The sequence below is a fragment of the Panthera uncia genome, chromosome A2 (assembly GCF_023721935.1).
Source record: "Panthera uncia isolate 11264 chromosome A2, Puncia_PCG_1.0, whole genome shotgun sequence".
Taxonomy (NCBI): domain Eukaryota; kingdom Metazoa; phylum Chordata; class Mammalia; order Carnivora; family Felidae; genus Panthera; species Panthera uncia.
In genome coordinates this window covers 133,591,401-133,606,667 of record NC_064816.1, presented here as the reverse complement: position 1 = coordinate 133,606,667, position 15,267 = coordinate 133,591,401, and the positions used below count along the sequence as shown (strand labels likewise).

Genomic DNA, 15,267 nt, shown 5'->3' with positions numbered 1-15,267 from the left:
GAAAAAAATTCCATGAGACTGGGAAAGTTAGTGTTAGCATGTTCATAAATTGTCATGAAAATGTTTATTCAATCCCTGAATATTCAAAATCTTGAGGAGTTGGGTTAGGGTAGAAGGAAGCTACCCTTGATGAGTCTCTTTAATATTTCACATAACAAGATCCTCCCTTGCTCAACATTGTTACAAAGATTAGGTACAAATATTGCTAAAAGATCAGTAGAGCACTGATGTGTTCTTTTTAACCACATGACACCTGAAAGGTAAAGGATTTCACACCCTGGTGATCTCTCCAACTGATCTTACGCTTCAGATTTTCTAAATCTTCAAAGGATGCTTCAAATATCTGCTTCCCATTATTATGTCTCCACTCAGACCTGGTCAACATCCCGCCGTACCTTGTTCCTGCCCGATCGTGCAGGTACACCTTGCACTGACAATTAGAAGTCTCTGCTCCAATTGTCACTGTTACCACGTCAAATGGAACTTCAGAGTAATAATCTTTGATCTTCGGGTTAAATTCAGGATTCAGTTCCAAATGTGGATGTGTGAGGATCTGTTTGATATAACATTGTGTGTCATCTGTTAAAAGAAAAAATAACAGCAAAACAAAAAACAAAAAAACAAAAAACAAAAAAAAGACAACTGTGAAATGGATAAATGTTGAAAACTCATATATGATTATCCTTTGAACAACCTTAGTCATTCACTTAGTGATCACTGCTGATTTTCCGCTTGGCACTCTGGTCATATTTGATTTGTGGCTTCAGCTGAATTTTCTATTTGTCAGATTTTGTACAATTTGCCTTATACACAGCTGTTGACTTTAGCTGGCATTAGACAGTTGCTAGTTTTTGCTCAGTCCTTATACGTTTGAAGGCAGAGAGAAGGCGGGAAAATGTCTCACCAGTGGATTGATAACATGTTCATGACATTTACTGCATGTATCAAGCAACTGGTGAATGGGGATGATGACTCTGAGGTGGTAACAGAAGGGCGTCAGCAGGGAATGAGGAAAATTTCTTAATAGGGAGAGTCATTAAACTGCCATTGAATTGATATAGTAGCTTACAGGCAGTAGGGTGGAGTGAAGAATGTGAAATCCAATATTACAGCAAACATTTAGATACAAAAACATCAGCAGGACATCCTGAGACCCCCCTCCCTACTCCACCCAGGTCACCTCAGCGTAAGGAAGTACCCTCAAGTATGAGAAGGAAATGGCATACTCTGTTCAATCTTGTCATGGAACCTAGCATATTACTTCATACCACTGATTCTAAGTCATTTGAAAAATATGTTTCCATGCGATAGCCCGATTTTTTACAAAAGGATCTTGACGAGTAAAAGAAAAATACATTTGTAGGCACACACACCAGCCACTGCTAAATTATATTGCGTCATATTTGGGATAAGTAAATTACTCAAAAGAAGTTTAGCAAACGTTTTTCAAAGAAATATTAATAAGTATTTTGCTCCATAAATACTTTTCAGTAGTTCACAAAATTCCAGTAAGTGAGAAATTTTATAGAAATCGGTAAAATGAAAGTATCTTTTGTCTTTTAAATAAGATGTTCAGTGACGGTTAACAACATGGCAACAGAAAAAGGGAACACGGAATTCGTTGCAGGAAGCTCTCCACCGAACTTAAAGCAAGTAGATTATCTCATCAGCTGTGACTCTTCCCCTCTCTGTATACAGTTATCACAATGATTTTTCTACAATCAGTTCTGGGTCAGCTTCAATTCTTTAATGGTTTCTCATTATCTCCAAAATTTAGTCCAAGCTCCTAATAAAGCAGACAAGGCATTTCACAATCTCTTCCTTGTCTTCCTCTCTCATTACATCCCTGTTATATCCTGCACTTTGTGACTTAACGATGCCGAATTTTTTATATTTCTTTGGCAGACACGGGGATGTACCACCAAATCTGTGGCAGTGGAAACCACCAACCTTCTGGGTGTCTGGACTCCAGTTCTGAGGCCTGTATCTCAGTACAACTTCCATCAGGCACTAATGAGAATGAAAACGAAAAATGAAATTGAAAAAAAAAAAACCCTACGTACTTCTGACCCACATTGTATAGTTTTCCCAGATTTTGAAAGAAAAAAACTCCTCAGGTACAAATTAGGCATAAATAATAATACAATAGACACATTGTAATTTCATTGTAGGGAAAAGTCTTAAAAAATAAATGACTAGTCAATTTGGTTAAATAATTGGGGAAACTACCAACTTTATTGATTTTACTTGTTACCAAATATTTGATCTGGCTGAAAAACGTAGGTGGATTGCATCTATAATTTTGATGATCATGTCAACTTTTGAAATTTCTATAACAAAAGAGAAACCAATGAAAGAATGAGGGCAAGATTATATTATTAGATCTCATCCTAAAAAGGACCATAAGTTTTTATTTGAATTCAACCACTTATTAATAATGCATTCTTTTTTTTTTTCAAAGATCCCCACCCCCCCAGCACATTCTGTGTTCAAGGCACTGAGATAAGCACAGTAAAAAACAGGCTATTGTTGGTCGTGAGATCTGACTCAAATGGAGACTGTGAACCTAACATAACACTTTAAGCAGGCTGGAGTCCAGAGATATAAAATGTGCTTTTGGGAGGACCATTTCCTAAGTAGAAAGGGAATACATAAACACTGGCATTACTCTTTTATATTCAAAACCAGCTAAATGAATAACCAAGTAGAAGCTTTATTTTTTCAAAACAGTAACCACAGAGGACGTACTTTAACTTCAGATGATATATTTTTATAAATCAGTCACTGAGAGTTGATTTCCCTGCAGTTCACACTTTCACTTAACAGTGAAAGTTTCCAGTGGGGCTTGCCCATTATAACACCGCAACTCAGCCCTACATGAGACCAAATGTGTAAGGAATTCTCTTAAGCAGGATTCTAGCAAGTGCTTGTTTTTGGTTTCATCAGAATCTCTCCACCTCCGGCTGAAGTGCTCCATTCTAAACCCCTGCTTAAAGGCTGATTTATCTAGACATGATCTTCACCTGAATCATCAGTGCTGCTGATACACCTGGAGTTTCACTGGCATCCTTCCCAGCCCGGGGCCAGCACGCCTCAGGCCAGCTCACCTAGATCCACGGAGAACCCAGTGCCAGCTATGGCGGTAGCAGGCTGCTTAGCCTCTTTGGCAAGCATATTTGGGAAAGCTGTTTGAAGTTCTGGTTGTTTTTAATGAATCCTTTTAACCACAGAGTTTTATTGCCCTCTTGAGGGATAATCATAACTCATATTAAACACGAGAACAGCCTAGACTCTGAAGGATAATCCCACCTGTTCTGAGGCATCATCAAGTTATTTTTTAAACCTTAAATTATACCATAAAAGTGGGAAGATTAATTATGCGGACCCAGGTAGGACTAGTTTTTATCAACATAAAAACATGAACTAAGCTAAAGAGCTTATCTAACACGTTCACCTCCTCCAGAACACGTTACTTGGGAACTGGAAAAAAAAAAAAAGAGATTATCCCCATACAGTTGTTTCATTTTATAAATTATAAAATAGAATACCAAAGAGGTGAAGTGGCTTTCCTGATGCGGCATCTACCCCAGAACCTAGCACTTGACAAATATGCATTCCTAATTTTTTAATGTTTATTCATTTTCGAGAGAGAGCGAAAGAGAGGGAGAGCAAGTGGGAGAGGGGCAGAGAGGGGGTTGCAGGGACAGAGGATTCGAGGATGGCTCCATGCTGACAACAGAGAGCCCGATGAGGGGCTCGAACTCGTGAACCATGAGATCATAACCTGAGCTGAAGCCGGAAGCTTAACCTACTGAGCCACCCAGCCACCCCCAAATGTGCATTCTAATCTTGCTCCTGGTTTTCTCCCTAGTACTTTACCCACTATAGCTAGGCACCAGTCTCCCAAGAGTTGCATGTATTTTTCTAGAAGAGATTGGATGGCAAGTGCAGGGAGGGAAGGGCATAAGTGATATCTGTTCTTTTTTCCTGATCAGCAAAACTTTATTTAAAATGTTGCTTTTTTAATTGAATGTATTTGTTGATTCTATTATGCCATACTATTATATAACCTCTCAGTCTACCCCAATTTTAATGATAGTGTTAAAACATAATGAATTAAATTGTATTATAGAAGATACAAATTAGATTTTATTAAACTGGAAGACTTTTATTTATAATAAATTAAACTTTAATCTATAAATTTTATTTTTTTCCAGATTTTATGTTTTCCTGGAATAGATTTTTTATTTGTGAAAGGCTAAATTTTCTAAGTGCATGTTTTAGCAATATTCAAATAGCAATATATATATTCAAAATATTCAAATAGCAATATATATATTCAAATAGCAATATATATATTCAAAAAGCAAACCTGCTAAGTAAACTCTTATTATTCTATCATATTATTATAAAGTATTAAGATAACTCATGAGCTTTAAACAAAGAATTGGAAGACCCAGCTTTGATCCAGCTCAGGTATTTAACAGTCCTGTGATCCTGGAAAGATCAGTTAGATTCATTCTCTCTATATATATTCTATTCTATATATATCCTATTCTCTGTATATTCTCTCTTTCTATATTTCTCTCTATATATTCTCTAGATATATTGGCAAGGTCACTGGAATAATGCTGACCAGAGTGAACAAAGTTATTTTTACATCCTAAAATCTATATAACACTTGAAATGTAGTACTATAATATATATACTATTTTTCTTGATTATACTTTGGTTTAAAAAAAATCATGAATTTTAAGAAAATAATTTAAAAAGCAGCTTAAAAATTCTCAATTCTAATAAAGAAAATTCAACTCAAGTATTATCCATTATGTCAATAATCTGACATAAAAGGAATCCCTGTGGGGTGGTGAGAGCCCTAAAAATCAATGTATAAAGCAGATAAGCTTAAGTGTTTGCACTTGAACAGTCTCCAAGGCAAAGCCTTAATACCCTAAGGACTCCTCAAAATGAGTTTGAAAGTCACTGTCCTTAAACAAACACATGAGCATAATATTTCATGTTCAAAAACAGAGATATAAAAATGCTCTTCTTATGCAAAAGTGACAGATAACAACTTATTCAGAAACTTCTAAAAATGTACTTAATATTTATTTATTTATTTATTTATTTTACTGCAATATTAATATTGTAGTCTATAAGTGTCCAACTATGAGAAAATGATGATTTCTTCAATCAGGGCTGTGCCTCACTATTGGTTATGCCACTGAAAGACTTTAATTGGAACTCACCATTACTACAATGAACTTCTTTGGTTTCACTCATAATTCGTGGAACAGAAGCTAAAAAAAGAAAAGTTAATTTAAAATGAAAACTATTAATCAAAACAAAAAGAATACATATTCATTAATCTCAAACAGCACAACTTAATAAAACACATATTTTATTACTTAACTTATTACATCAGAAAGCACTTCTTAGTTAAACTGAAAGCTATGTAAAATAAAAGGAGTTACTCGGTTCAAATCTCAGAAGAATGAGTTTTCCAAATAGGAAAATATTAGGGGAGAAAAATGAATGGTCTAAATGTCTCCATTGCCTGAAGGTGATCTACTGAGATTCCTTCTAGTTCTATGATTTTATGACTTTAATATCCCAAATCATTAGAATTACAGAAATTCTATCCAGTTGATTCCACTGACATTTACTTTTAAGTTTCTGAATCGAACCAAACATCTCTATAAAAAACTCCTTAGTAAATACTGGTGGAACAAAGGAATGAATAAACGTACTCAGGATACTTAAATTATTCATTTAAAGAGAAAAAATGGTGGGAACCAGAAAGAGTCAGAGCAGCAGTTTATAATCAGTTCTTCACTGGGCTTACCACTTCATTCTATTGAATAAGTCTTTCTCAAACTTTAGCATGCCTCAGAATCAACTGAAGGGTTTCTTAAAATACAGAGTGCCAGGGGTGCCTGGGTGGCTCTATGGGTTAAGCACCTGAACTCAGGCATGATTTCGCGGTTTGCAAGTTAGAGCCCCACATCAGGCTCTCTGCTGTCAGCACAGAACCTGCTCTCTGCTGTCAGCACGGAACCTGCTTTTGATCCTCTGTCCTCCTCCCGTTCTGTCCCTCCCCTTGGCTTGGATTCCCTCTCCCTCAAAAAATAAAATAACACTCAAAATAAATAAACACTTAAGAAAAATACAGAGTGCTGGGTCTCATACCCAGAAAAGTAGGATTCTGATTCAGCAGATATGAATCATCTAAATTTCCCAGGTGATGTTGAGGTTTCTTCTGGTCTAGGGGCCACACATGTTGAGAACCACTGTATTGTATTAAACCTTGATTTGTACTAGGAAAATTTTGATTTCTAAAAAATTGTAGACACGTAGTACTTCTTTTCATCTTTTATTCTTAAAGTTAGAAACATTTTCTTTTTGTATGACAAAAAGCTCAGATGTTCTTTAGAAGGAAAAAATTAGAACATAAAGATAAGTCCAGGAGAGAAAATTACAATCACCATTAGTTTTCCCTGAGGCCCAAGTTGCTTGTAGCCAATTCTTTCATTTAATGATATACCATAAACATCTTTCATGTCATAAATAACTCTTCTGCAATATTGGAATGGCTTTATCATATTTTGTTGGAAATCTATAACTTAATTTATTTATCCAATCCAGTATTATTACAGTAGAAGTAATTGTATTATAAGTAATTTTAGAAGTAACTGTAGAAAACAGCAGTTTCTAATTTTTTTATTTATTAATAACTCAGGTAACTAAACTTCTGTGTACATTCTTAATTATTTGCTTAAATTGAATATCTAGGAGTGAAATTTCTGTGATGCAAGAATAACTTCTAAGGATTTTCTTATATGTTGTTATGGTCCTTAAGGGAGGTTGCTCAGTTTAACTAGCACACGTAGCATGAGAATGCTTACTTCCCTACACTTTCCCCAGCTCTATTATCTTTAAGAGGCAAAACTGTTTCAAATTTGAAGGAAAATTGTATTTCCTAGTTTAACTTCCATTTTTTATTGCTAATGAAGCGAAACACTTTCTTATGTATTTTTTGAGCCACGCAACACTTATTTTCATGTTGGAATCAGCGAGACCATATCTTTTTACCTTTTTTATTTTCAATTGCATCAAATGGCACTTGTGGTTTTTCAATGTTCTCATCCTCTGTGAAAGAAGCCCTGCAAATGCAATGCCAAACAAATCTAGATCAATGAAATGAACACAATTCATGGAAATTACATTGAACACACTATTTTTTTTTTTTTTTTGTCCTGTGTGGGCACAGATATTTTGATGAACACAAAGAAACACTTTCTGGATTTCACTCCTCAAAGCTGGCAATCTCGCCTCAAGTGAGGTGGGTGGAAATCTCATCATCTCCAATCAGCAGAAGTACATTTGAAGAAAACCAGGGCAAAAAGTCACTCTTCAGTCCAAAAGTGAGCGATCTCTGATAGCCTGGGTCCAACAGAAGTGAATTTGGGAACACACATTCTTACTGGAATTTGTTTGGAAAAAATTACACAGTCCTGAAGTGAGAAGCTTGGAGCCCTGAGACATAGACTCAGGAGAACATGCATATAACCTAAGAAACAGAAGTGTACTATGCAGAAAATGACCTATGTCTTCCTGCATCTTCTATCCTTAAACAGTAACTACGCTTAACAGTAAGGGTTAGTTCTATCTAGTGTGTTTGCCTCAGTTTTCTGTTGTATAACTAGATGCCTAGCCAGATACCCCTCTAAATCCTCAAGTTTGGTACCAAATAATCAAAACTGCAGCAGAAAAATTGCTGGTCCTGATGATGGAGACTACTTTCCCGGGCTGAGCTGTGATTCTCCACTTCTCCTGCAGCAGAACAGAGATAACAGCCCTGGCCTTACTTCACAGGGATGAGAATGAAATCAAATGCCCTGTGTTAAATTATATTTTATAAATATTTATTGTCCCAGATATTGTGCTGGGCACTGTGGTAGGGAAGAGATGAATAAGGCATATTCAGTTCCTTCAAAATACAAACATCAGCAAATTACGAAGAATCAGGGAATTAAAAGTATTGCAAATGTTGGAAGGTGTGATAATTTTATTTCAGTTTACTTTGTAAAGGTGTTTTTTTTTTCCTTGATACATACAGTGAAGTAATTAGGGGTGAAAAATAATAATGTCTAGGACTTACTTTAAAATATTTCCTTCCTCCCAAGGAATGAAGAAACATAAAGCAAGCATGGGGTTAGATATGTTTAGTTGAAGGTTGACTGAGTGCCAGGCCAAATTAAAAAAAAATAGCTCTGAATTCATAGAAGCAAAAACTCAAAGTGAAGCTCATAAAAGATACAACCCTGAAATGCACGTACACTGAATTAGTATCTTAACGGGATGAGATGCTTTGTATGTTAAAGCATCCTGCAGTGATTCCTTATGCAATTTTGTGAATAAATTATTTGTTTTAAAAATGTGGATTTTTCATGGAAAGCGTATGATGAGAGCAAAGCAACTGTATTTCTAGTAAAGTGAGAATTAACAGATAGTACACAAATATTGATAGTAAGCAACATTTTCATTTTGTTCAGATTTATACTAATTCTGTTGGGACCTCTGGATTCTAAGCCTCAGGGCGCACACATAAATAATTATCACTTTTTCTAACTCTTGCTTTTCTGACTTTATCTCTTCTCACCTTGTTGCTCCAAGCAAATGATCTTTATTTGAAAGGAAGCGTGAGGGGTGCCTGGGTGGCTTAGTCGCTCAAGCATCCGACTCTTGATTTTGGCTCAGGTCATAATCTCATGGTTTGTGAGATCAAGCCCCACACCAGCCCTGCACTGATAGCATGGAGCCTGCTTGGGATTCTCTCTCTTCCCCTCTCTGCCCCTCCCCTGCTGGCGCATGTGTATGTGCTCTCTGTTCTCTCTCTCTCTTTCAAAATAATAAATAATCTTTAAAAAAAGGAATCATGAAGTAATTAATCCCTACAGGTAGCATAGGTATGTAAAATTGGCTAGAAGTAGAAAAAGCTGGAGGTGACTATTGTGAAGATACAGACAATGACAAATGACTACACCTGACCTCCCTTCTGCAGGATGAACTGGAATAAAGACTGGACGGTGGACATGAGGCCAGGGTCCTAAGCTCTCCTCTATTTCTCTTACCTGTGTGGCTTGAGCAAACGATCCACCTTTTCATCCTGGTTTCCTCGTCTGGAAAATATGTATAATATGCATCCTCCTTGTAATACAGCATGGATGATAATTAAATATACATATGCTCCCAGGGAAATTTGAAGATAATTAGAATTGAGTTTTATTTCTTGAAATGTTCTGAGGTGATTTACCTAATTGCTTTTTGATAAAGATCTGAAGTTTAATTTTCTGTGTTAAGTTAGATAAAAATCTTTTGAACTTGTCTTACTTTTCCTATAAAAGAAAGAAAAATATTTCCTCCACTGTAGATCCTAAAGTGACCTTTGGATAGCAGAGAAACATGAAAAGTCAATATTAATATTTATTACCTACTTGCCCTGCAGCATACCAGACACCATGTGATATGTGGAAATTATCTTATTCAATTCTTGTAAAATAATATGTGGTAGGTAGTATAATCCATATTTTATAGATGTGGATATTGAGTCTCAGAGGGGTCAAAACTTTAGCTGCTATAATTAATAAACTCTAGGGTTGGGATATTTGAATCCATGTCTGTCTGATTCAAAAAAGTCCTGACTCTTTCTACACTGATCACTTTCAACACTGACCACTAATACATTCCTTTATTTAAAGGGAATCAGTTAGGGTTAGGGTTAGGGTTAGGGTTAGGGTTAGGGTTACAGTTAAATTTAAGATAAGCCCCTTACTTAACCTTACACTACATGTAACTCTTGAGAAAAACTTGCTGAGAAACAAACTTTCCAATGCTTGCATATCTCAAGGGAATTTAGTGAAAGTTAAAAACAGTAGCTAAATCAAGTTTGCTCCTCCCAACTGATAATGATGAATGAGACAGACTCGGATTCCTTGAGTGAGTGCAAAGAACAGAGAAACAGGCACTGAGCTCTATTATTTAAAACCTACTTTTCAAACAAACAAATAAACTTTCTGTTTGGCTTACTACTTCGGGCATTTAGGGAATAAGGCCAACTTCCTAACGTTATGACAATTAAAGTGAGTTCTGATCCTGAGTAATGTGCTAAGAATTCATCAAATATATGAGTATTTACATTTTTTAATTAAGAAACAATTATTGTGGATCTGCTTTCATTACCTCCTGAGGTAGAGGGAAAGGAAGCAGCACTCAGGAGAACCAAAGCCATTCCTTCCTGAGGGTAACTGCAAGAGACATAAATGGTTATAGCCTGGCCACTTCATCTTTCGTCTCCCTAGGAGGTTTTAGGTTTGCTTCTGTTTTCCTGGCAGTAGAAAAGTCAAATATTCCCTGAATTCCATCCTATAAAAGAAAAGCAGACTTAGCCAGTGTGTTAGGCACTGTCCATTTTCTACAATTACAGGAGATGTTAATGTGTTCACCTGGCCTATCCTTTCTTCCATCTGCTCATTACTACCTTTCATTAGAATGAAAGTGGAAGGGGAGGCCAAATGTTTCCCTCTGAGATTCTACCTTCTTTTTTTTCTTTAATTTTTTAATGGTTATTTATTTTTGAGAGAGAGAGAGAGAGAGAGAGAGAGCGAGCAGTGGAGGCGCAGAGAGAAAGGGAGACACAGAACTAAAGCAAGCTCCAGGCTCTGCACTGTCAGCACAGAGCCTGACGTGGGCGTGTGAGTATGTGACCTGAGCCGACGTCGGATACTCAACCAACTGAGGCACCCAGGCTTCCCGAGATTCGACCTTCTAAAAAAAAAGAAAAGTTCTATTCTTCCGGCAGGGACAGACATATTTATAAATTTGGATACATTCTGCCCACTTTAAAGCCATGCCTCAAAAACTCTTTAAATAAATGTTCATACCATCTTGGGCTCCACGCCGATATTAAAAAAAAAAGAAAAGAAAAGAAAAAAGTCACCCAAGTCTTTCTGTCTGATACGCCTGTAATTCAAGGATATATATCACAGAATGAAACAAATTTGAAGGTTTTAATTTTAAACATTACTCTTTAGAGTCAAGTCCTGTTGGTTTGAAAAACTGTTGGATGTGTTCTTATTACAGTGTTTGAAGACCACTAGAATTGTTATGGTTTCAATGCTTTACAGAAGCTTATTTTCCAGAGCACAAATTTTTGGACACATTTCTTTTTGTTGCTTTCTTTAATGCAGGCAAAATCTTTTGAAATCAATCTTTAGAGAATTTTTGGATTGCACAATTCAAATTTGTGGCTATCTTACCATTCCAGTGGGTGTAGCTGTGCGTTTTTATTCAGGAGCCGAAATTGTTCAAATACATTTAAAAGAGACCAGTACTGAGTCAGGACTGAACCAGGTTGTCCTATAGGATTTGCCATATCATAAAATTCACGCATCAAAGACTGAATCCCAGGAGCAGTAGATGGGAAGAGCTGAAAAGAAACAGTCAAAATGAGAATACCTGAATAAGTTATGGAAACTAATTTAAAAGGTGTTATTACTAGAAAAGTCTTTGTATTTTATTCAGCTGTTTTTAAAAATCAGATATTTATTTAAAATCCATTGGTCAGTATCATAATATAATTTTCTGTGCAGTTGTCAAGGTAAATGTCACTTTTTATAAGGAACAAATTTTGTTGATCATATTTCTAAATAGGATGAGTTTTCTTTCTCTTTTCATTGAATGGAAATGGACGTCTCCTTCCTAAAGATATCTGAGAACAGGTGAATGACAGACTGAGTCAGGCAGTAGGAAGAATGAGGAGAAATTGCTTTGGATTACAAATGAACTTTGTCAGCGTGAGAGATGTTAATCCTACAAAAAAAAATCTAGTCATCCTCTTTTGACACCGAGAGTCAGGAAATTAGGATTTGCTCTTTCTCCTGCGAAATAATTCTGTAGTCTGTGCCGAGTGATGTTCACCTCATTCACAATATCTTAAATTATGAATTCCTGAAGAATGAGACCTCTTTCTTTATATTTGTAGAGTTTTGATCCAACGGTCACAAATGTAATATGGGTATGTTTAAATTAATTAAAATAATCTACCAATTAAATTATCTTTGGGGCAAAAGCTTACTTTGAATCCTCTAAAATATGAGTCTATTTTGATGAGCAATGATTGTTATATGTAAGTGATGAATCATTAAATTCTACTCCTGAAACTAATATTGCACTGTATGTTAACTAAACTAGAATTTAAAGAAAAGTTTGGAAAAAATAAAATAAAATGAGTCTAAATTATAAAAACAAGTGCCAAACATTCACTAATTAACTTAGTAAATTAGTTATAACTCAGATAAATATAATGTGAATACATGTTTTTTTAAGTAAAAAATAAATGTCGATCCATACAGATTAATAACAAACTATCAGTGGACTTTTAAAAATGCTGTTTTAAAAAGATGTTTTGTATAAACAAACCTTAGGTAGAAAAATATAAATCCATTGTAGTCTATCTAGACAAGTGACAGAACTAGAGAAAAAGCAAGTACTGAACATGCACATGTATATGTACTAAATTATCTTGATATTGACCAATACATTAACAGAACCCAAAGAAATACACAGAAAAGACAATAAAATGTCATTGATTTTTTTAGGCTGAAACCAGTAATGGTTATCATAACTATTTACATTTTCTTTCTTTGAGGTTTGCTATAGAGTTGCAACAAATTAAGATTTAGGTAGTTTTCTAAGATGTGGTTATATTCAGTAATATTTGATTTTACACAAACAAAAAGGGCACAATGAGCAGAAAGAAATTTTTGTCCAACATAAATGTCCCAAAGCTAAAAGCAAAACTTCTCTAGAAAAACGTGGACATTTTTCCTTAAGAACTGCCATATACTGGCAGCCCTGCTGATCTCATATCCTTTAGCTTGAATAAGCCATGTATTATTTGCAAAGTCCTAAAGAAAATGGATTCTGCTCATTTTAATATTTAGATCTCTGAAAAGAAGAAAGAAGCTTACAAAGGTTTCTAGTTCTTAACGAAATATCTTCATCAAGTGAAAATCAAATAGCTTATGGCTGATCTACTATAATCTCAGTGATCATGAGAAATCAAATGCCACTTTTGTTTTACCAGTTGGAATGGCCCCAAACTCCCAAGTTCCTTTATGAAAGTCATAATTGAGTGCATCTCCTCTAAAGACAGGCATTGATTTGGTTCCTTTTGATAGTTTTCACCCTGTAACGGGGGAGGGGAACAAATCTTAAGCGATTGTTACCAAGTCAAACCATGTTTAGCCCAATTGCTTCCCACTTTATACACCAAAGTTCGAACTCTACAAACAGCTGAGCTAATTAACGCTAAATAATACATAGTAGCTTCAGCTTGTCACAACAGTGTCTGACTCTAAGAAAATTTCACATTTGACAAAGAGATGCTGAATGAAATTGCTCAATAGTGCTTTGGTAGTAAGCCTGGGGAGATGAGCCCTATAGGGTAGACGGTGTGTGACAATTTGGGAAGGCAGGAAGAGTCCTCTTCAGCCCTCAAAGTACCAGAGATCAGAGCAGCAAATGAACATGTGAATCTCTTCCAAATTACAGTTTTGGAGTTTGTGGATTCTGATAAACGGTCCCCCTGCCCCATTTTCCCCTCACATCTATTTTTTTCCTGATGCATCCCAGAGCAGAGAAGTTGCAAATATTTTCCATTCCTTCTGGGTGAAGTGGTTCTAATGGTTTTAATGACAATCTACTCACTAGTGAAGGAAAATAGGGAACTAGAAGGAAAATTAATAAAATCTCAGGGAAACAGCAGTCTATAAAGTTACGTTCTGTCTCTCACAAACAACTCTCCACAGAGCAAGAACGTTGTTTGTGAGAACTTCCATGTTCTACTCTTCCAAGTTCTCTGAATACGGGTTTTAAAACAGAAAGACGTATAGAGAATAATGCTGTACTTAGTAATCTGTACAGATTTTTTGATCCATCAAGAAAAGTTGTATTAACATGTCATTAAAAAATTAACCAATGCTACTACGAAGCACTACATCCTAATCATCAGAAATCTAAGCAAAGATATTAACCAGATGTGAATTCTTTAAAAATTAGTATTATAACTCCAGTGCCTTGGTGTCAATCTAGAGCACTTACTGCTATTCTAGACCGGCTCCAAAAAGTTCTCTTATTCTCTCTATTCCTCTTAAAGAATTCTAAATAACATAGAATATGTATTATTCATAATATCCACAAACATTCCTTAGGAATTAGGAATTGCCTTATTTTAACCCATAACTGCATCAGAATCAGTCACTCATACTTAGTTGACATAAAATAATATTAGTCTTTAGGCCAGAAAAATATTAAGAGATGTAATATAATGGATACCAATTAGTTTCAAAAGAATTATCAATTTGCCTAACTGCACAATAAAGAAAATGGCACCTTCCAAAGAATGACTTGAAAGAAATATTTGTCACTACAAGAATATGCACTTACCTTAAAAACACCTGATATATAAAGTCCCTGAAATATCTCAGAAAACATGGGAAGTGAAGATTCATTAGAGAAGAGAAAATTGAAAGTATCTTGTAAAAGGGATTCTTCTGTGTTTTGGTCCTCAAAATCCGTATTATCACCATCTTGAAAATTTAAATGCTCATGCACCTGTGAAAGAGTAAAAGCATGGCAAATATTTTTCATTGACTTTTATATTAATGCAGTGGAATCACTTGTAAGACATGATTCATTCCTGTTGGATTGTAGATCAGAGCTGACATCTAGTGGCCTTTTTGGAGGCCAACAGTTTTATAAAATATAAGAAATGTTCTTTTGAAGATACAATTTTTATAAGAAAATTAATGGATTATAAAGTCACTTAAGTTTATCTTGAAACTCTTTACTGTTAGAATTCGTGTCCATGAAAGATAATAAGTAACAGTTCTGAACAATAAATTTTAAAGAACACACTAAGATGTGTGCAAGATAATGAATAATTTAAAATGTAGATTCATGAAGTTTCAAAATTTTATGAATGAGTCTTTGAGCTATTAAACTAAATGTCTGAGCCACATATGATATAATCACTCCCCTTGTACAATAGTTTGAAACGCAGTCAATGCAATATGAAGTTGAAATCTGATTGTTCATAATTTTATTTTGCTCCTCTTCCCTTCTTCCTACTCCATACCCCAAAATAAAGCTTTCTGTAGACTTATTCAATGTTTTTAAATCTTCTTGCCACAAAGGGATATTTTA

At 35.2% G+C, this 15,267-nt stretch overlaps 1 protein-coding gene across 2 annotated transcripts in view; it reads right to left on the bottom strand.

Moving 5' to 3' along the window:
* Positions 1–15,267, bottom strand: part of CPED1 (cadherin like and PC-esterase domain containing 1) — a 269,131-nt gene that overhangs the window by 126,787 nt on the left and 127,077 nt on the right. Inside the window, exons 9-15 of one of the 2 annotated variants that reach the window (XM_049641732.1) lie at positions 14,509–14,676; positions 13,145–13,249; positions 11,319–11,488; positions 7,093–7,163; positions 5,250–5,300; positions 1,951–2,010; positions 396–579 (exon numbers count right to left, since the gene is read on the bottom strand). In XM_049641732.1, the coding sequence (XP_049497689.1) occupies positions 396–579; positions 1,951–2,010; positions 5,250–5,300; positions 7,093–7,163; positions 11,319–11,488; positions 13,145–13,249; positions 14,509–14,676 (809 nt within the window). The remainder of the gene's footprint in view (positions 1–395; positions 580–1,950; positions 2,011–5,249; positions 5,301–7,092; positions 7,164–11,318; positions 11,489–13,144; positions 13,250–14,508; positions 14,677–15,267) is intronic. The other variant, XM_049641733.1, reaches the window with a different exon arrangement.